The following is a 22,849-nucleotide window of genomic DNA, read 5'->3' on the forward strand; positions in this document are numbered from 1 at the left end:
TAGAAAACGACCTGTAAAGTTCCACGATTTTGCAAGTCGCAGAACGTGCTGCCCTGGAGAGGCAGAGGTTTGAGCTGTAACTCTGCCTCTCCGCAATCAATCTCCGTGGATCTGCGCCTCCTCCCCGCCCCTCTCAGTGAAAGAAGACTGAGAGGGGCGGGGCGAGGCCGCAATCGGCAGAGATTGACTGCGGAGGAGGCAGAGCTACAGCTCAAAGCTCTGCCTCTTCAAGGAAGTAAAGCCCTGCGAGCCCTGGAGCTTTGCAGGGCATTTTCTTTATGAAGAAACACTCGTTTTGCGGTGGGTTTGCGGCGATTCAACTTAGACTATAATGCTAAACATGATTCATTAAAAAAACTGGTAAAAATTAGACTTCAGTCTCTTTAAACAAAAAAACATTTCTTTGTTACAGCTGATACAGATCCTAAAATAAATCTGCACAGTTTCTACTTCCTGATTCATGGAAGCAGACATATTGTTAACCTCCTGCGCTTTCAAATGACCTTATCTGCCATCTCTGCCATAGGCAGTAATGCGACATAGGGTAGAGATCAGATTACAACTTGTGATTAGACACAAATGAGGGGGAATTAAACAGGCTAAACTCTAAATATATACAGGGTGCATTTCTCTATATGTTTCTTCAGTCAGTTCAGATCCACTTTAAAGGCGCATACACACGCCGTACTTCTTCAAACGACAGGTCCGTCAGGATCAGTCAAAAACAGTCTTATCAGTCTGCCGACAGCTTGTACTCACGTGCAACTGTCGGCAGAACGACCGCACCACGTGAGGGTCTGACGGACCTGTCGTTTAACCTCCTTAGCGGTAACCCCGTGTGTGACACGGGGTAAGCCGCCGGAGGGTGCCGCTCAGGCCCTGCTGGGCCGATTTTCATAATTTTTTTTTTGCTGGACGCAGCTAGCACTTTGCTAGCTGCGCCAGCACCCCGATCGCCGCCGCCGCGCGCCCGATCGCCGCTATCCGGTGCGGCGCGCGCCCCCCCCCCCCCAGACCCCTGCGCTGCCTGGCCAATCAGTGGCAGGCAGCGCCAAGGGGTGGATCGGGTCTCCCAATGACGTCCCGACGTCGGTGACGTCGGTGACGTCATCCCGCCCCGTCGCCATGGCGACGGGGGAAGCCCTCCAGGAAAACCCGTTCTTTGAACGGGATTTCCTGATCGCCTATCGCCGGAGGCGATCGGCGGGGCTGGGGGGATGCCGCTGAGCAGCGGCTATCATGTAGCGAGCCCTGGGCTCGCTACATGATTTAAAAAAAAAAAATCAAAAAAAAAACTACTGCGCTGCCCCCTGGCGGTATTTTTCATACCGCCAAGGGGGTTAAATAAGTACGGCGTGTGTACAACCTTACAGGACAACTGTAACAAGAGTGTTATGGAGTCTGCCATATTTATTTCCTTTTAAACAATACTAGACACAGACTTATTTTTACCTTTTGCAATCCATATTTTGTACCATGCTTGAATAAAGAATCTACTTCAAAGTTCCGGAATCCACATCTCTTTATTGATATTAAACAATACTAGTTGCCTGGCTATCCTGCTGATCCTCTGCCTCTAATACTTTTTAGGGCCCGTTTCCACTAGCCACCGTGCGCAGCTGCACGGCTATGGGATTCGCTGCCTCCCACACAGAAATTGATGGCAATGTCGGCCGAATCGCTAGGGTCGAATATCTAGTCCTCCTCATTTGTTTAATAGGCTGTGACTCTTTGTGACCATATGTACTCTTGCATGCCTCTCTTGGTGTGTCTGTCAATCATGCCTTTTTTTAGCTGTTGCATAGGCATGTTTATAGTATAGCTTCACATATGCTGTCTATCCATCTTAAGGCCCGTACCCACCACATGATTTTGCCGACGTTGGGCAATTTTTTTTGATCAATCAATTTAATATCACACTGTAGGTACAGGCGCGCGATCACGTGAACGAGGTTTAGCGCGCATTCCAATAACCACCGTCACGGCAGATCGGATCCTAAAGGTCCCTGACGACTCCACACAAAGCACCGCAATAGCTTGACTTCTCATTCGCGCCTGTCGTGTAACATCGCGAGCAGGAGTCGCTGGACGCTCATCGTCAATGGGGCGTTCCTGGACCCGTCGGGTGTTGAGTACTCTTTAGCCTTTGCCATCCTCTTCTTATTTTGCCCTAAATTTTTCCAATCATCAGGGAATTCTACAATTCTAATCTACAAGTAGGTAAAAGTAAAGAAAACCAAACCACCCAGAGACATATGAGGAAGTGAGAGGAAATCTCCTGTAGGAAGGGGAAGTCTCACCTCTTAACAACTGTTTGTTTCTCTTTGTAGAAGGTGTGACCTCAGCTCTCCTTACTGTGACAGCTACAGCAGCTTGGAATTCAGCTCTCTTTCTGTTCCAGTGCCAGGTTTAACAGGAAAAGGAAATTGGGTAAAACCTCCACAACAATGACCAGCAATAAACACCTGACAGAGTTTCTAATCACATCCCCAAGATACTAAAAACATTTAGAAAAAAAAGGTTTTGAATAGAGTTCTATTTTAATACACTGACTATTTATATTAAAGAGAATCTGAAGTGAAAATAAAAATCAAAAACAGATAGAGGACTCATCTAAGGAAAGGGAAGGCTCTAGGTCCTAAAGAGCCTTCCTGGTCTCCTCACAGTCCCTGCGTTCCCCCGCAGGCTCCCCTGTTAGCAGTCTACGACCCCATGGCTCGTAGACTGCTCTCTTCCGTTTCTGGTAGGCTCCAGGAGTCTTCAGAAGCACTCAGGCTTCCGAAGAAGGGCTGCTCTGTACTACGCACACGCGAGCGCCCTCCTGCATGTACAGTACATGCGCAGTACAGAGCCACCCGTCTTCAGGAGGGCTCCCGAAGACTTCCGAAGCCTCTTGCGGCGGGAGATTTAAACCGGGGACCCAGTGATGGAATGCGGGGACCACGAGGAGAACGGGAAGGCTCTATAGGACCCCAAACCTTCTTTTTTTTATTTTTACTACAGATTCTCTTTAAAGTCTATATACACTATTATTTTACTCCTTTCCTACTCCTTACCTAACACTAATAACACGTGTAAAATTACTAACTGTTACCGGCAGAGATCAGGACTTAATCCCATTTCAGGGCTGAGTACTGTACAGATGCGTCACTAGCCTTGAGACTAATGATGTATGGGGAAATCTCTTGAGGATAAGCCATTTGAGGTCTAAAGGCTACACACGTCCAACAAATCCGCCTGACTGTCGTCTGCTTGTAGTCTGTTGGACAACAATCAGGCGTGTGTGCGCGTGGTAAATGACCAGTCAAGCAACTGATAAGAGGCGGTTTGCCCGATCCATCCACCAGATAAACTCACACGACAACATACTTTTCTTTAATGTGGCCATATCATGCGGTCTGTCGTTTCGCTTGCATGCGCTGTATGTAGATGAGTTGGTCATTCAATTGGTTGGTTTGCGTAAAATTACATGTTGTGTAAATGGTTTGTTGTTGTGTCGGTCATGTTGTGGTGGTGTTCGTGTGTACGAGCCTTGAAGCTATATAATTACCTAACGACGCAGGAAGATGGATCCCGATGATGAGCGTTCCCCGATGCTACCTTCAGGCAAGTACATGCAACGTCACGTGACAGGCACAAACAAGAGTTCAAGCGATTGCGGTAAAATGAGCGGGAGTCGTTGGGGATCTTAAAGATCCACTGCATCGTGACTGTTGTAGTTGTGTGTCGCCAAACATCATTTGCGCAATCGCGCGTCTGTACCCACATGAGATTGCAGAAACGATAGCTCGTTGCTCAAAGAACCGTCGGTCATCAGAAAAATCGTGTAGTGGGTACTGGCCACCCAATCAGGGAACCCAAGCAGTAGCTGATACCTCCTTTCCCATGAGCAATCTTTTCCTTTTCACAAAAGGATCATCAGGGGGCTCTGTATGGCTGATATGTGGTGAAACCCCTCCCACAGTGTGATGTCAGGACCCTGGTCTTGACAGTATCCTGTCTGTGAACCTCATTGCATTGTGGGAAATAACAGCTGTTTACAGCTGGGTCCAACTGCCAAAAAAGCAAGCAGCATCTCCTTCCACTGTCATCACCTGCCAGCAGTAAAAATGTCACCATGTGATAAATGTCAGAATGTAAATCAGGGAGAGTAAAGATTTTACAATGGGCAAACACTGACTAAATCATTTATACATACTTATTGTGAAAATGAAGCACTTTTTTATACCATTATTTTCAGTGGCGTTCCTCTTTAAGGCCACCATCCAAACAACTGTTTTTTGAATAAACGTACTAATGTTATCCCTTTAATTTGATGAACCTAGCCTTTCCCACGCTGCCAGAAAACACCACAGTGGCTTCTATCATCCCCATCACACAAAAACATCCCAATACACATTCAGTTCTTAATTCTATTATCCTTTTGCGTACTTGCTTTAGTAGACAAAGGAGAACTGTTTGTGCTCAGCAGTGGACATGATGTCAGTAGTGCTCTGCTCTTATCCAACACCAGGCTGCAGGAGGAGGAGGAGCTGGTAGGAGGCAGAACCTGTTAGGCAGCACCAGGGACAAGAGGCAAAAAGTGACAAAACTGAGCAGTCAGAAGGACAGCTGACACCAGAGGCAGGACAGGGCTCTGAGACACCAGTCATGCTGCTCAGCTAGGTATACACAGAGAGTGGAGAGCATGCACTGTGTCTTCCACCTGCAACAATAGCTTATACTGCCCTCTGATCTGTCACAAAACGATATGGAAAAGGAATATCTCACGTCTTTACTGAAGCTCAGTGGACATGAAGTTTCAGTGACGCTGGTACAGGACAGTCTGAACTGGCTTTACAGCAAGAAACCAGCTTTCAAACCAAAAAGTAAGTGCCTATATGTTTCTAAGATTGCAGTGGGTCAAGAACACAGGAGCTATCTATGTGTTTATAGGACTCTCAATTGTCTATGTATTCTGTACAACGACTCAGACGATAACAGTGCTAAATAAATTAGAAAAAAAACCTTTAAAGCACTGAAGACATTATTAATATTCCTTTATATTGCACCTTCATATTCCATGGTGCTGTACTAAGTAAGTAGCGAGTGTGAGTAGATACATACAGGCGTGGGTTTGTAATATAGAGGTGGTAAGTTGTACAACATAAATGTCGCAGTGGCTAATACATTGTGACTGCAAAAATGTACAGAACAGCAGGGCACAGAAAACAAAAGGGAGAGAACTCTGCCCTTCTGAGCTTACAATCTTTCTACACACCATGCAATTTCCTGTCAGATTTTGGTTTGAACCGATAATTTCCAACTAATTTCTGATCGTTTTTTCCAATCACATCTGTACAACATCGATCAGAAAAATCGGACTTGTTGGAAATTATCGATTCAACCGGAAATCTGACAGGAAATTGTACGGTGTATACCAGGAATAATGTTAAGGAGACATGCCTGCTGCTCTACTCATCTGTAGGCTTCTATACCCATATGCACTGCATTGAAATAAAATCTGATAATCTGCAATAACATTAATTTAAGCCTGTTGTACAGTGTTTACACTTTTTTTTTAATGTCTCTTCCAAAGACATTGAAAGCCGGCAAGTCATGTGTCACCGCATCAGCTAATACACAGTGTAACTTCCTCACCACTGTCACATACACGTGCACACGCTAGGGTGAGTTTGGGATGTAAGCCAAGTAATCAATTAGTATGTTGATTTTTTTTATAATGTGGGTAACTGCAGTGCCCAGTCATAGTCAGAGGAAAATACATGCTGCATGTGGCTGGAGTGTTTAGCAAGATCACATAAAAATTAATCTGTGTAACGCACGGTTTAATGATTACCCTTCTAGGTATTATTGCATTGCTTGCTGTGACGTGCCTTACCTTTTAAAGTCAATTTACAAATCTTTAACTGGTCTGCGAATTAACCATGATGATGTGTCTTTTAAAAAGCTAATTTTATAATTTTTATAATAAAAATTTTATAATTTTTGTTACATTTTTGTTTGATCCTTGTTTAGTGACAAGAGTTCAAAACACAGGGATTTACCAGAGCGTAATTGTCATCACAATAGAAGGGATAATGACACTGTTTGGTGTCTCTGTGCAGCCACATTACAATTCCACCCCCCAATTTACACTTATTCACAGTTTTTGTTGCCTTGCCTGATTTGGATTTCTTTCCTGCTGATTTCAGTATACACGCACATGTGCCTTCAGAGCATAGGGCGTTTGCCTTTTGTGATAATGGCGTGATCGACAAATATAGGTTTTCTTAATGTCCGGGGGCAGATGTGGTGTAGTCAGTAAATTATATGTAAAAAGTAATTGCTAAACCTAATGGAATGTAGTCTGATGACTACATTGGTGGACAGATTAATATTGGAATTTGCAAGCCAATCTGCGGGAGAAGGACCAAGCTTCACTGACAACAAATGGGAAAAAAAGCAATAACATTAATTGTTGGGCACCAACTGTAACTTTTAAGAAGTTCTGCCTGCCTGAGTCCGGGGACTTGTCCAGCCCTGGCTTGAGGCCATTGCAAATAACGTTGAAGTGTGACAGGCTGGATTATATAAAGGACAGGTAAATATAAACATGCCAGTTTTCAGGGAGGTTTTTTTGTAAGCTGGAGTCCACTAAGCTTTCCACACTCTGAAAGCTCTTGAGGAGAACAGTCATTCTGTCTCGTTATTCTTTGTTCACTTTTGTTCACCCAAGAATTTCATGGCAGCGTCCTTTGTTTTCCATTTCTTGGCTCCCCCCTTCCTCCACTTTTACATTCATGGACTGTAGATTCAATAGCCTGAGGGTGCTTTCATTGTGTCTGCATGACAGTCCACCCTGTAAGAGGGAAGAGAAGCTTGTTTGCACCAGAGATGTATATGGATGGTCATATGAAGATGCCGAGAGGTTGGCAGATGTCACATCAGGAACTATGGGTATTGAGACATCTGTCCTTCCCCAGACCTGCCAAAGTGTACCATCAGTGAGACAGAGAAATTCCAACAAGTTGGAAAGATCTTCAAGCAATGAAGAATATGTTTAAAGTCACAGATGTGTCTCGTTGTCCCAATATTCGCCTTATATAGTCAGTTTGTCTGTTTGGGCAGTTTATTGACATCTTGATTATTTTATAATTGATGCCATTTTTTACGGTGAACACTAAACATTCATCAGAATGTAGATGACACATTTCGGTTAACCTTTTTGGGGGGAAACAGCGGGTGCCATGCATGCACGGCCCAGTTGCCTGTATCTCAGCCCAGATTTTCCATTGACTCATTGACTGGAACACCAGATCTTCACTGAGGAGCATTCTTGTGTCTCTAAAACTCCAAATCAGTGTCCACCTGTGCTGGATATTCCTAATAATCTCCTCACAGGATAGTTATGAATAGAGATGTTCTTCACATGTCAATATTCTAGGATTATTAGTATTTATATAGCGCCAACATCTTCCGCAGCACTGTACAGAGTATATAGTCTTATCAATGAACTGTCCCTCAGATGTGGAAGAACCAAGAGACCAATCAGGTATTTTTTTAATTTATTTAAATAGCGCTTACATTTTTGATGTGATGGGCTATGGAGAGCAATGAAGCATCATTCTCTGCCTCCTATAGGAACTCACAATCCCCCCCCCCCCCCCCCCCCCCCACACACACACACACACACACTCACTCACACCACCACAGTGGTACATCCCTACATAGACACTAGGGTCAGATTGGAGTAGAAGCCATTCAGCCTATCAGTATGTTTTTTTTATTATGAGAGGAAACCACAGAGCTGCAGGGCAAGTTTACAAACCAGATTCATTGAAAGTTTTAACAACTGGAATCTGATTTCGGGGTTATGGACAACACCTACACTTTTATTTGCTACAGATCTTATCAGTAAGCAGGTTGGATGAAGCAGGTCTGTTCACTACAGTTTGGGTGTAGGAATAACTTGTCAGGTAAAAGTTTACAGGAAGAAGAAGTTGAGGGTGCTTTTTAAGGCTCGGTTCCCTCTTGTGTAGAAAACTTACCTGCTCGGTACGAACCTCCGATCAACGCAGGAAGCGGATCCCGCTGTAAAAAATAGAATCCGCTTCCACTTATGAAGAAAAACCTGCTCTGTTTTTCCAGAGAGCAGATATATTGACCGTAAAGCCGCCTATGATAACGCATCCCCCGCAGATGCGAACGCATCTGGAAGGCGAAGCAGACACTGAATTGGTTCGCTCCGATCAAAATGGACTGCTGTAAATGGGAACCAAGCTTAAAGGTGGCCATAATTCAGGCAATTTATCAATCAAAAATATGATGAGCTATACATTTTCATCACCATATATGGCTGGTTAGTTAATGACTACGTGATTTAGTACAACATCAAGAAGTACAGAGATAGCAAACGAGTCCTACATTTGAAATTTGATCAGATTTTCGATTGAGATGTAGTACTGCAATATGGTTCCTTGAACAGTTTTGATTGTGGCAGATCGGAAATCAGCGGTGGAATGGACACGAAAGTGGATCCTATGTTAAGCATAGGAACCGCTTACATGCTTTAATCGATCTTTTGGTTCCGATTTTCAAAGTCCGGACCTTTATGATTTTTCTGGATAAGCAGATGTGATTCCCGTAGAAGCCTACAATGGAAATGCATCTGTTCTTGACCCCAATGGGCCACTGGGGTTATACATGCACTGTCCATTCCAGCTGGCCGTTTGCAATCCGGCCCCAGTGTAGCCTGAGCTTAATTGAGTTGACAGTTTTGGAGATGATGCAAGTTAAATATTAACCCCGATATCCTCTGCCCAGATTACATAGCACTTAGAAACTGGTACCTACAGCTTATCCTTGAATGAAAAACTGTTCTGTGGACTCCAAAAGACACAAGTTGCCTAAACCCAGCAATGGCCATTGCATGTCCATGAGTACTTCTTACATAGTCCAGCCTGTCACATTGCAACATTGCTTGCAATGGACATAAGCAGAGTACTATACACCAGTACTAACAAGGACTTTACATACAATCATAAATCACTGATCACACCACATCTGCTCTCAATTTAAAAAAAATCTGCGTGTAGTTATCTATAACAATCAATTAGCTTCTGTCTTTTTATTGCAGAGTTGAGTACATTGTCCATAGCAACCAATTAGCTTCTCTCTTTCATAAAGGACTACCTGCATGAACCATAGCAACCAATTAGCGAAGCTTTTTATCTTTTTAATAAGGGCTGGTTCAGACGGACGTTTGCAGAGCGTTTACAGCCAGCGTTCAGGGCTTGGTGTTAAACGCTCCCATTCAAGTGAATGGGAGCGTTTGTACCAAGCTTTCAAGCGCGTTTACACAAACGCGGCGTTTGGGTCCCGATTTTCTCTGGCGTTCAAGGAGCCCCTGGAAGCTACATGTAGCTTCCAGGGGAGGTGAACCGCGACGGCTAATGTCCCCCTAGGGGAAGAAAAACCGCGACCGCATCCAAACGCACACGAACGCTGCTGAACGCGACGCCAGCAAACGCAACGCCTCCAAACGTCCGTCTGAACCAGCCCTAACGGAAACAAGTTGATTGGCTGCACCAGAAAGACGTGAACCATCTTTTCTTTATTCACGTTAATATGAACTTCATGTATATCTGAAGTTGTCCTATTGTACCTGCAACCAACCAGAATCCTCTTCTAGAGTTCCCATAGTGCACTGCGAAACAACATTGCCTTGACAAATGGGACAAATGCTGACAAATGAGGCTTGGAATATTTCTCCCACGGTTTCATGCAAGGCTGGTGTATTTTTAGACTGTTATTCCCTATATGGTTGACCATCTGGACTTTGCTCCTTACAGCCCGGCTGGACTAGTTTGCTGCTTTTTTTATGGGTTTTGTGAACGTTGCAGATTGCACTGATAGCAATGTGTTTTATTTTCCATTCTCTGCCACCTCTGGCTGATCATTAATCCAAGTCTGTGCATTTGATTAAGTTAATGGAACAGAGGAATGTGTCACTGTTGGCAAAACACTATGGGCTCCCAACCAAAGCTGCATAGAAAGCAGTGCTTTCTGATAGGATAGGATAGGATCAGCAAATGATCTATCTCATTTCAGATTTAACATACAGTGTGGATCTCTGTAGAGAGCATAGAAAATACTGCTTCGCATTTATTCATTCTAACCTCAAGAGCTGCAGGCACTAACCACATTTGAAGATGTTAGGTAACACTAAGTAGAGTACACAGGTCCATTCGTACCTGTCCCTGCACCCGAGGCGAAACTAAACTAACGAAAGAAACAATTGTATCTATCTTCCTTCTCCTAAAAATGACTTTTTTAAGATATTCCAGTGTTATTTTATGTTTAACTCTACTTTTTAAGTTTTAACTGTTTTATTGTTTTTGCTCAATTACACATTCATGGAAGTATGCCAGAGCTAAAATGTATGAACTATTGACCATTTTTATCTCTTTCCTGCTCTCAGAAGCCATTTTCTGGTAGGAAAGTGTTTTATAGTTGGAATTTTTTATCAGTGAGTCAGCCATTTACATACCTGATATTTAACTCTTTCAGGCAGAGAAAGAAAAAAAGGAACACAGCATAGTTATTTGTGTGCTTGTCACTGTACATACCCATGTCTATCTCTTCATGTCACATGTCACCTCAGGTATCCTTTAAGGTTACTTTCAGACTACTGCATTCGGTATAACCACACTGCTAACGATATGCAATCATATTGTAATGGTACTATTCACACTGGCACAGTGTGGTGCTGTGGAATCCGTTACTGCAGGCATAATATGCAATGAGACGTTTCCTTTCCATTGCGTTGCCATCCTGTTTTTCCAGGGAACCCATTTCAACTCCTCAGTGTTAAGGAAGAAGCTTATATGTCCCTCGCAGCAGCTCCGCTCTCCGCGGGTCTCTTTGAGTGCCCCCAGAAGCAGCGGCCAACCCGGCGACAGTGCAGGTCAGCAGCTAGCGCAGGTCAGGTCGGCAGCTGCTATGGAGGGGACCCCGGGCGACGCGCTGAGAGTGGAGCTGCTGCGAGGGACACACAAGCTTCCAGGGGCTGGAGGAAGCCCCAAGTAAGTACATTTGTATTTTATTCTTTTGCTTGATATTTCCTTTAAAGAACAAGCGACACCCATGCTAACCTAGAAATAAAAAACACATATATAAGTAGATAAATACTAGTTCTACTTACATAACAGATGTATTGCACTGTTCACGTTACGATTCCTGTGAATTTTATAAAGGAAAAGCAGAGAATCCTATTCTAGAGAGTTTCCATCTTGGTTACCTATGAATTAAGCTAATCCTGACATAACTTTCTCCCTCACTCTTTTTTTCCTCCTCTTGCTAATTCTGTATTCGTTACTCGTCTTCAGACACTCCCACTGAGGTCTATACTAGGAAGTGCACTGTCTTATGTCATTAGAAGGAGGGGGGAATAAAGGGAAGAGGAGGAATATATTATTGATAAAAAGATCCCCCAGCATGCAACTGTTTGGCAATGGCAATAAAAGGGCCAGTGCTCCTAAGGTATGCGATAACTCCAAACCATAACAGCAGAAAAAGTTTTGAATGCAGGATTAGCATCTTTATCACTTAACCCATTCGCGTTCCGTCGTTTTCACGTGAGAAATGTTCACCTCCGATTCATTAGCCTATAACTTTATCACTACTTATCACAATGAACTGATCTATATCTTGTTTTTTCCGCCACCAATTAGGCTTTCTTTGGGCGGTACATTTTGCTAAGAGCCACTTTACTGTAAATGCATTTTAACAGGAAGAATAAGAAAAAAATGGAAACATTCATTATTTTTCAGTTTTCAGCCATTATAGTTTTAAAATAATACATGCCTCCATAATTAAAACTCACGTATTGTATTTGCCCATATGTCCCGGTTATTACACCGTTAAAATTATGTCCCTATCACAATGTATGGCGACAATATTTTATTTGGAAATAAAGGTGCATTTTTTCCATTTTGCATCTATCACTATTTACAAGTTTACAATAAAAAAAATATAGAAATATTTCATCTTTACATTGATATTTAAAAAGTTTAGACCCTTAGGTAAATATTTTTTTTTTTTATTGTAATGGTTTTTTTTTATAGTAAACATTTTATTTGGGTGGTTTTGGGAGGGTGGGAGGTAAACAATAGATTTATAATGTAAATGTGTGTTAATTTTTATTTTTTTTTACTTTCAGTTGTAGTATTACTTTTTGGCCACAAGATGGCGGCCATGAGTTTGATTACATGACGTCATTCTAAGCATAACACACGCTTAGAGTGACGCATCGGGGAGGGAACAGCCAGAAAAAGCACAGCTTCCGAGAGAAGCTGTCGCTTTTTCAGCGGGGGAGAGGAATCAGTGATAGGGCACTATAGCCCGATACATTGATTCCGTGGCTACCGAATCCGCGGCCAGGAGTGCGCGTGCACGCGGGCGATCGGCCGCGGGAGCGCGCGGTAGCGCGCATGGTTCCTGGACATAGTTTCTACGTCCAGGAACCAAAATAGGTTAATACACTCAGACCAGTTACTGTTGAAATTTGATTTTTATGGTGACACTCCCGCTTTAAAGGTTATTATTCTATTGCTTATCTATTAGAGCAAAGAGGAATTCAGGTCCGCTTTAAAATGGTACAAATCTATTTCTAGCATTGGGAAGGGGAGAAGCCAGTTAACCCCCCATTGTGTGGTGTAGGAAAAACATAGTATACCCAGAGGAAAATCATAGTGAGAACATACGAAGTCCAGACATTTAGTATCCATAGTTAGAAACCCAGGGGCATTGTGGGGCAAGACAAAAGTGCTGAGTGCTGATCCTATAACTGCTGAACTGTACATATGCAGCATATTTAGGCTGTTCTACCCTACTTACGGGAAAGGGTGAACAGGTATGCAGGTACTTACAAAGCAAGTTCACACCTATCTGCTAAGCATGTCTGTTATGTAAGGGTGCATACATACACAGATCTAATTTTGATTGACCACCTCCATGTAGTATGAGTGCCATCAGCTTTTGAATACTAGGTGTGACCCCACAGTGGTTTCCCCCCGACTGCTCCCTGGGGCCACTGCACGATTAGTGGCTTCTTTGCAGCTCACCTGTCCTGATTTGACCTGTTGAAATGTTTTTGCCTACATTTTGGCATCAGTCTTGATCTGTACAGGAACCGACCACAATGAAGGTGTTGGACATGTTGTTCTTGTATGTATGAGTCATTTGTACTTCGGTTTTACCTTGCCTTGGCTATTTACTACGGTAAATATTTGCAGTATAAATAAGAAGTGCAGTTACTGGAAATGACACCTGTACACTCCACATCTGTGGAATGCTGGAAGTGCAGTTTACAGGAACCATAAAACCCTAAATATAATGCTGATCATCACGAGAAGGGCCGTGCAGAGACACTAGTAAGGGCTCGTTCCCACTATCGCAAGTGGATGGGCCTGTTTCCACTGTAGCGTTGTTGAGGTGCGTTTTTTTCAGCGGTAAAAAAACGCACAAAAGAGCCAACGAATTCGCCTGCGAGTGGAATGCATGCGAATCGCCGCTAATGTATTTAATAGGAAATTCGCATGCGGCTATGGTATGCGAATTTTCATGCGAATTCGCATAGGTACCAATGTAAATTCACACAGGCAGTGACATGGTTAAAATCGCATATACCTTCACCTATGCGAATTCGCATGCGAATGCGCGTCAAACGCATGGGAAATCGCATCCGCATGCGATTTCATCAGCGGTGGAATCCAGGCGATTCCGCACCGCAATAGTGGAAACAAGCCCTTATACATGTACATTGAAAAAGGGCGCGGGGATAGCCACTGGTAGAATATTGGCAAATTACCAATATTCTACTATTGGGCACTACCTAATTTCCATAGGAAAATAGCACTCATTTTTACCCATATTTTATTACCAAACTAGTGGACCTAAGCTTGTTTAAAAACCGCCTCTAGGTCTTTCTTTACCGCCGTCGCCAGTCACTGCGCGCACACGCGCCTGCCACGAGCACGCCGTGAGCACGCTACAGCCCGCCCACCCACCTCGCTCTCTGGTCCCGTCCAGATGTTCGTTACTGCGCACATGCGCAGTAACAAAATAACAGGGACAGCTGCTGGAAGCCGCGACAGTAGGGGATTATTATAGAGGATAACCTAACCTTATTGTTCAAACCCTATTATTCAACTATGAAGGCTCGCTCCCACTGGCGCGGTGCATTGGCCTGTTTTGCCACAGGCCAACGCTACGCCAATGAAAGCCTATGGGGCCTTTCGTACCGAGTGCGTTGCAAAGTGATCTGGCGCAAGTGACCGTTTCGCCGCATACTCGACGACCTACCTTGGTGGTCCACTTACGCTACAACGTGCAGTAAACTGGAAGTCATGGAAGTCTATGGCGACACTGAATTTTTAAAATGCTAAGCATTCGCATTGTGGCGCGCATGTGGGAAGTGTATTTTGTCAATACACTTCCACGCAATTCGTATTTTCGGCCACAGGAAGTGAGCGCTAGAGAGCTTCACCTCCTGCTTGTCCTGATGCTAGAACCGGAATTACTGTGTATTACCGCAGAAATCCCTGAAGGCCTTTTTTTGGGCGGTGTGATGGCCGCACAGCATTACATTCCAACTCCAGTTAGCAGTGTGAAGCCGCCTTGGTCTTAGGCAAGGTTCACGACCGTCTTAACCTAGGTTCAGGGCCTATTCTCTCTTAATCCCTCCCTCTCTTGATGCCTAACCCGAACCTACCCCTTGCATCACAAACTCAGCTCCTTTCGCTACTTAAAACTTCCTCCACCGATATTCACGCTACCTTCTTATGATAATTATCAAGTGCTGCTGCTGCCCGAATTAACGCCTGGGCTCTAGCATAGGCGCAGTTTACATTGCGGTCTATACAGCAGCCATTTTACCAGGCATGCGCCGGTGCCCAAGTGACCTCAATCTAGTAATTCTGCCTTGCATTCAAATTTTATTAAATTGTGTGGATTTTGGAAATATTATCAGCAAATCCAATTGATTGGCCCAGTGCCAAGCTGCATACCTTTTACTGTACGACTACTTGTATTTTATTATATCTCAAACATTTGAAAATTTCCAGCATCTAATCAGACTCGAAAAGCTGTTAATTAAGCAGTCATTTCCGAATCTCATCACACCCTGTAAATTCCCAGATCCGCCCCTGCAAATTTCCTGTTTTTTTTCGTCATGCTGCAATTTGCATATTCGTCTAATTTATTTGAGCAGCATTACTGGAGATCCATTTTGGGGTGTGATTATTGATCATTTGTCAATGTAAGTCACTGTTAATCTGTGTGTGGATAACTGTAAGCCTCATACGCACACAAGATTACATTAATCATGAATGGACTGTTAGAGTGACAGTTATAGGAAAGAGCACTGTACAGACGCACTGGTTACTGCCAAGCAGCATGTGGTGTTCTGTGGAGAGCAGAGGACGGATGGTAGGTGGTGAACAAGCCAGTGGAGTTCGGGGGCATGGAAGACGAGAAGGATCATGTGGCAGCTGTACACACGCTAGATTCTCAGCTGAGACCGTCCAAAATGATCGCCCCGGCTGAGGATTAACCAGCATGTGAAAGAGGCTTCAGCCCTTCAGATATTTGGCGTTTGTGTTAGGCTGGGTGCACACATAGCAGAAATGCTAGCGTTGTGTAAAACGCTGCGTTTTTGCTGCTAATGGAAGTCTATGGGCCACAGGAAAAAAACGCATATGCAATTTATATGCGTTTTCAAATCTGCGTTTTTAAAAACACTGGTTTTGTAGCATAATATTCATAGCATATGTGCACGTATTTCATACGTTTTCCATGCGTTTTTATATGCGTTTTTTCCCCCAAAAAAAATGTTTATGCTCTATTTCCGCTTACTGTTATCTTCGCATACATTTTGTATATGCGAACTGCAAATGCATGAAAAACGCAGTAAAAACGCTTAAAAATTGCACACCATTAACATAAAACGCAGCCTTTCACCCTATGTTATGTGTGCACCCAGCCTTAAACGAACCTTCGAGTTTAAATTGGAGAAAATTCAAATACTTACCCTGGTACAGGAAAACTTGAGGCTCCTCCAGAGGTTGCCCACGTCCCCAGCTTCTCGCCAGTACGCTCTGAAACATTGTGGCAGTGCTCCCATTTGTAAATGAGCTCACACCTCCACGCCTAACGCTTCAAAACACCCCCCTCCACGCTTAAAGAGGAGCTCCAGTGAAAATAATGTAATAAAAAAGTGCTTCATTTTTACAATAATTATGTATAAATGATTTAATCAGTCTTTGCCCATTGTAAAATGTTTTAAATCCCTGATTTACATTCTGACATTTATTACATGGTGACATATTTACTGTTGGCAGGTGATGTAGCTGCTGCATGCTTTTTTGGCAGCTGGAAACAGCTGTAAACAGCTATTTCCCACAATGCAACAAGGTTCCCAGACAGGAAACTGCCAGGAGTACGTACTCAAGAGTTTGTGGGAGGGGTTTCACAACAATAATAGTTATACAGCGCCACCTGATGGTCTGTTTGTGAAAAGGAATAGATTTCTCATGTAAAAGGGGGTATCAGCTACTGATTGGGATAAAGTTCAATTCTTGGTCCCCCCCACCCCACACACCTAACCGACCCCCCCCCCCCACTCCCTTATCGATGGTTAACCCTAATCCCACCCCACACACCTAACGCTTGACAATACCCCCATGCCTAACCTTAACCAACCCCCCCCCCTCTCCACGCACACCCCTAACCCGCCCCTGCTGGCAATCCGCTGCTATTATGATCATTTTGGAGCACCAGCATAAATGCCATTATAAATTGTGTCTATAGTGTGAAATCTTTATCAGGCACCTTAATTTCACACTATAGCCACTATTTAATGATGCCGTTGCGGGGCCCAAGTTTCTAACGATAGCGTGCTCCCGAATTTCCAATTCGGTCCCAATGCTGGAACAGTTAGGTGGAGGGGGGGGGGGGGGTAGGGAAAGCCTTTGGATAATCAGAGGCTCCCCTCAACTGAGGAAAGTAGCGCTTTTTTTTCTATCCTGGGGCCATATGCAATTCTCGTTTTCTCCTAGGAGATAATTTTTCATCTTTGATTTTAAATAACTTTCCAGCACTTTTCAACTAAAAAAGTACCAAAATGTTGGGAGTAAAGTACTAACAAAATTATTTTGAGCATTTTCTTGCCTTCTGGGGGCTTAAAAGGCATTTTATTGACATGTTTAAAAAAATCACCTAGGAGAAAACTCAGGTGAAAAAGTGAATTGCATATGGCCCCAGGTGTGTGTTAAGCTTATCATTTGTGTTATACCCTGAGACATCCTGACATTCATACAACCATTTCCTTTGGTGAACTAGTGATACTGGCACCAGGGCTGTCAAATATTTTACAGTTCAGTTTCCTGACACTGTTATGTGCATACAGGGCTGTGTGTGAAAATTAGCTGCAAAGGTACAGCAGTTTCTGTCCAGCCTTCCACATTTGATTGAACTAACAAAGTGCAGAAGAAAGAAACTGAATAGCTCTGTTCTGACAATGGCAGCAGTGCTTATTTTGAAGTATTTATTTGTAGCTTTGATCTTTTACATGTCATCAATTAATGCCCTGCATACTATCTCAGGGCAAGGCCAGAGGATTCTTTGCATTGAATGGTGATTTGATAGCATTCTGCTAATGTGGGTTCTCTGGTAATTGCAGGAATACATCAGAGGGCCTGGGTGATTGACTTAACATGAAGCTGATAATTGTGTTTTAAAAACATGCAGTGATGTAAGGACAAGTGTGCTGTAAATACTCATAGCAGGGCTACCACCAAATCGGCCTCATTTACACTGGAGCGTTTTACTACCAATTACAGCAGTGCTTTCAATTGCTTATGATTGGTAGTGTTTTGAAAAGCGCTAGTGGCTGGATAGTGTAATGGTTAAAGGAAACCTGAAGACTTACCTGGGGCTTTTGCCAGCCCCTTGCAGCCGCCCTGTGCCCATGCCATTACCATACGATCGTCTGGTTGCCGCCAAGGCTCACTTTCACTTTCTGCTGTCACCATCCACTGCACCTGCGCGGACCTTGGTGTGCACGTCCTGTCACCGGGAGGGTCCTGCGTAGGCGCTGTAGAGATTTTCTCGTATTGCACCTGTGCAGAACTCTCCAGGTGACATGAGTGGGAGAGAGGATGCTCGTGGCCAGGGCTGCACAGGCACACTGGCCGTTGACTTGTAAGTTGGTGGTAAAGAAACGGAGCCGTGGTGGGGAACTGGAGGGTCGTTTACTAATGTAAGCACAGGGCGGCTGCAGGGGGCTGGCAGAAGTCCCAGGTAATTTAAACTTTTTTTTTTCACTCTCCAGTTCCGCTCTAAGGGCTCTGCCACTGACACAGGAGAACAGGGTTCAATTTGCTCCAAAATCCTTTTCTGTACCTTGGAAAATCGATTTGCAAAATGCTAGATTTTGCAATTCCCAGTGTAAAACTGGACACAACTTTCTACAATAAATAGTTATACTCAGCAAAGCTATATACAGATAGGCCTGGTGCACACCAAAAACCGCTAGCAGATCCGCAAAATGCTAGCAGATTTTGAAACGCTTTTTCTTATTTTTCTGCAGCGTTTCAGCTAGCGTTTTGCGGTTTTGTGTAGCGGTTTTGGTTTAGTAGATTTCATGTATTGTTACAGTAAAGCTGTTACTGAACAGCTACTGTAACAAAAAACGCCTAGCAAACCGCTCTGAAGTGCCGTTTTTCAGAGCGGTTTGCGGTTTTTCTATACTTAACATTGAGGCAGAAACGCATCCGCAATCGAAAATCTGCAGCAGCCCGGGAGTATGCGTTTCTGCAAAACGCCTCCCGCTCTGGTGTGCACCAGCCCATTGAAATACATTACCCTAGCGGATCCGCACCCGCAAGCATATCGCAAACCGCAGCGGAAACGATCCGGTGTGCACTAGGCCATAGAAGATATCTTTCGATATTTTTGTTCAAAAATAATAATTAATGATTGTTTTAATGTGGACCTGAACTCAGAACGTTCTCTCTGCTCTTAAAGATACTTAACAGCATAATAACCTTTAAACGAAAAACATTTCTTTGTTACACCTGATACAAATCCTAAACTAAGTCTGCACTGTTTCTACTTCCTTATTCATGGAAGCAGACATATTGTTACCCTGCTGCGCTTTCGAATGTCCTTATCTGCCATCTCTGCCATGACAGTCATGTGACACAGGGGAGAGATCAGATTACAACTTGTGATTAGACACAAATGAGGGAGAATTAACCAGGATAAACCCTCTAAATACACACAGGGTGCATTCCTCTATGTATTTCTTCAGTCCTGTGCAAGAGTTCAGGACTCATACCATCAACTCGAGCCGAAGCTGTAACAAAAAAAAAATCCCATACTTACCGAAGTACATTGTATTAGCCAAGATTTATTCAGGGAGAGACTCAATGCGTTTCGTGAACATTGATAATAGGGTAATGTTCACTTATTCAGAAGGTAATATCACCAGCGCTGTGTAGTATGTTGGTGCTTTATAAATACAATAAATAAAATAAATCTCAGCTTAAAAATGTATTTGACTCTTGTTTCATCAATGTTAGAAGCATAATATGATAGTACAAGGTAGTACACCTCAGTTTCATACCAAAGTCCAATTTGAAAAAAAATGTTTTGACTTGTTCCATGTAAACACAGAATCTATGCCGTTCGTAAGTCGGGCGTTCGTAAGTCGGGGCACCCCAGCAAAACTTTTATGCCCCGCCCCCTCTCCAATATTCACACCCTTTCCCTTGCCAACAACTGGTGACTCTCACACAGGGCCGGCGCTACCATTAAGGCAATGGAGGCAGCTGCCCCAGGGCCCCAGAGCTTGTAGGGGCCCCCAGTGGCTACAAGAGGAAAAACATTTTTTTCAAATCGGCCTTATAGTTTTTGAGAAAATCGATTTTAAAGTTTCAAAGGAAAAAAAACACATTTTAAAACCTGCCGACTTTAATGGTTAATAGCAAATCCACCTTAAATGCTAGAAACCCTAAATTTGCAGGATATGTTAAAGAGATCATTAGGAATAAGAGGAAAAAACAATTTTTCAAAAAGACCTTATAGTTTTTGAGAAAATCTATTTTAAAGTTTAGAAGGAAAAAAGTATAGTTTTAAATGCGGTAAATGTAACTTTTAGTAGCAAACCTAACGGTAGTGCAATTTTACATGCATCAAACGAAAGAGCAATACATTTCCTGACGGGGTTTCCAGGGGGGCTATACGCAGCCGCAGCGCTTTGGCCAGGGATCGCTATACAGCCGCAATATGGCTGTATGAAGATCCCTGGCATTTTTTCCTATTTTCCCAATTTTTTTTTATGTTTAGAGTGTGGGAATTTTTTTTTAAAAAAATTATGTAGGGTCCCCCCTCCTGAAACTTTTTAACCCCTTGTCCCCCATGCAGGCTGGGATAGCCAGAATGTGGAGCTCCGACCGATTGGGACTTCACACCCTGACTATACCAGCTGCAAAAAAGGTCCCCTAATGCCGATTTTTGTTCCGGGGTATATGTTGGGGGGGGGGGGGGGGGGGCAGGTTTATTTTGCCCTGGGGCCCCATTGTTGCTTAAACCGGCCCTGCTCTCACAGCCCGGGGCCCATCTTACAAGGGTCATGAACCAAGTGTGGACATCAAAATCTTCATACCCATAACAAGCGTAGCGTGACCTGGAGGATGGACCCATTTATGAGAGGGAGTGAAGTATTAGTCCCCCCCCCCCTACAGCTCTGGGCCCCCCTGTACTTATGGTGATTAGTGACAGTGTCTTAAAATAGCTGTCTTTGGGCTTGATTCACAAAGCGGTGTTAACTGTTAGCACGCCTGTGAAAACCCCCTTAGCACGTCTAAACAAGCTTTTCGCGCATAAAACTTTACGCGCGCAAAACTTTATGCGCGTAAAACTTTATGCGCGTACTGCACAGAGCACAGGGCGCACCGCGCGAAGTGCCCATTAAAGCCTATGGGACTTAGCGCGCGTAAAACTTTGCGCGCGTAAAACTTTACGCGCGCAAAGTTAGCGCACGATCTGATTGAGAAATCCGGTGCTAACCTACTTAGCACCCTGGTTAGCGCGTCTAAAGACTTTAGACGCGCTAAGTAGGTTAGCACCGCTTTGTGAATCAAGCCCAAATTTGTGTCTATAGAGCATTGTGTGGTTTGAATAAGAATTTTTCTCCTATGACTTCCTCTTATTGGAAATGGTGAGAGGCTGTTGGATTTCATTGTCTCACCACCTCCGGGTGTTGTGCATAGTTTTAAAGTCTTATCTCTTCCGCAGGTGAAGTCTGTATCCCATTGAATGAAATCATCACAGTTCAGCAAGGCAATGCCAAACAGCAGTCAAAGACAATCAACGCTCCTAGCAACCAGTTCACAGGTAAAGGGGGACAGAGAGGAGGAAATTAAGTTATTAATTGCTGAGTAACTTTGTTGTAAAAAAACAAACAAACCTGTAATTAACAGAGAAGGTTAAGCTATGACTCACTGGGCTAAGTAGACAAAAAAAACTTTATTAGATGTTCAGCTTCCTCATTGGCTGTAGCTGCATCTTATGTCGTGCCGTAAAATATTTCAGCCTTATCATGAATTTTAAGACCTGTTTGTCAAGATTGCTAATGTCACTATATAATCCTCCTTGTATTTAATGTAACAAATTAGCTTACTAACTCTTTAATAGCTAGTGCAGTTCTGCTGTAATCACAGAAATAAAGTGGCACTGTAGGGACTTATAGTGAATGCAATACATTATTTAGGAGACCCACTTTTATGCTATATGATATCTATACTGTATATTGGTGTGTAACCCCACCCACCCAGTGATGTTTAGCCTTGGCCAGGCATGGGCAAACTTGGCCCTCCAGCTGTTAAGGAACTACAAGTCCCACAATGCATTTGCCTTTATGAGTCATGACTGTGGCTGTAAGACTAATGCAATGCATTGTGAGACTTGTAATTCCTTAACGGCCAAGTTTGCCCATGCCTGGCCTAGGCTGTGCTCAATCTCTCCTCCTCCCTGAGCATTCTGGGAGACCAGGTATTGTTTCTATTGGCTTTGGAGCACAGAGTTAAGAAACAGTCAGCAGCGATGCACATATGCAATTGCTGCCCCCTTTGATAAAATTCACAATGTAAATCAGGGAGAGGAAAGATTTTACAACTGGCAAACATTGACTAAATAATTTATGAATGAATATCCATTATTTTCACTGCAGTTCCTCTTACACTCTGTAATGACCAGATATTTCTATTTTTTTTTTTTACCAGTTAATCAGATTAAGGCCTCTTGCACACTACATGCGATTCCGATTTTCTTTATACGATCTGATTTTTGATTCTGTAGCAGCATGCAGTACTTTTTTAAAATCGGAATCAAAGATCGTATTGTGTAAAAAATCGGAATCAAAAATCGTATTGTATAAAAAAATCAGAATTGCATGTAGTGTGCAAGAGGCCTAAGGGCTGGGACACACTACAAATTGCAAAATGCTTACGCAATCGCTTGCGCGTTGTATCATTTTTTTGGTAGTGATTTGAGCTATGTTTTTTGGCGATTAAGCTAACTCATATACTGTGTATTGAAGCCCAAACGCTCACAAAATACTGCATGTCCTGCAATTGCGATTTTGAAAAATTGCAATCGCTCTTGTAGGCTCACCTCCATACGCTTTCATTAGCAAAGTATTTTTAAAAGCGCTGACTTCTCAAAACTCAGGCCTTACTGCTCAAATCCATTAGAAGCCTTTTCTAAGCACTAGTGACTTGAAAAAGCTCTTGCTCATGCAATG

At 43.4% G+C, this 22,849-nt stretch overlaps 1 protein-coding gene across 1 annotated transcript in view; it reads left to right on the forward strand.

The window, feature by feature from the left end:
* Nucleotides 1-4,570: 4,570 nt before the first annotated feature.
* The window catches only part of LOC137527689 (ceramide kinase-like), a 60,894-nt gene continuing 42,615 nt past the window's right edge, over nucleotides 4,571-22,849 (forward strand). Inside the window, exons 1-2 of the mRNA XM_068248457.1 lie at nucleotides 4,571-4,868; nucleotides 21,343-21,441. Coding sequence (XP_068104558.1) covers nucleotides 4,751-4,868; nucleotides 21,343-21,441 — 217 coding nt within the window. The 5' untranslated portion in view covers nucleotides 4,571-4,750. The remainder of the gene's footprint in view (nucleotides 4,869-21,342; nucleotides 21,442-22,849) is intronic.

This window comes from Hyperolius riggenbachi, chromosome 8, assembly GCF_040937935.1.
Source record: "Hyperolius riggenbachi isolate aHypRig1 chromosome 8, aHypRig1.pri, whole genome shotgun sequence".
In the NCBI taxonomy this organism is placed as follows: domain Eukaryota; kingdom Metazoa; phylum Chordata; class Amphibia; order Anura; family Hyperoliidae; genus Hyperolius; species Hyperolius riggenbachi.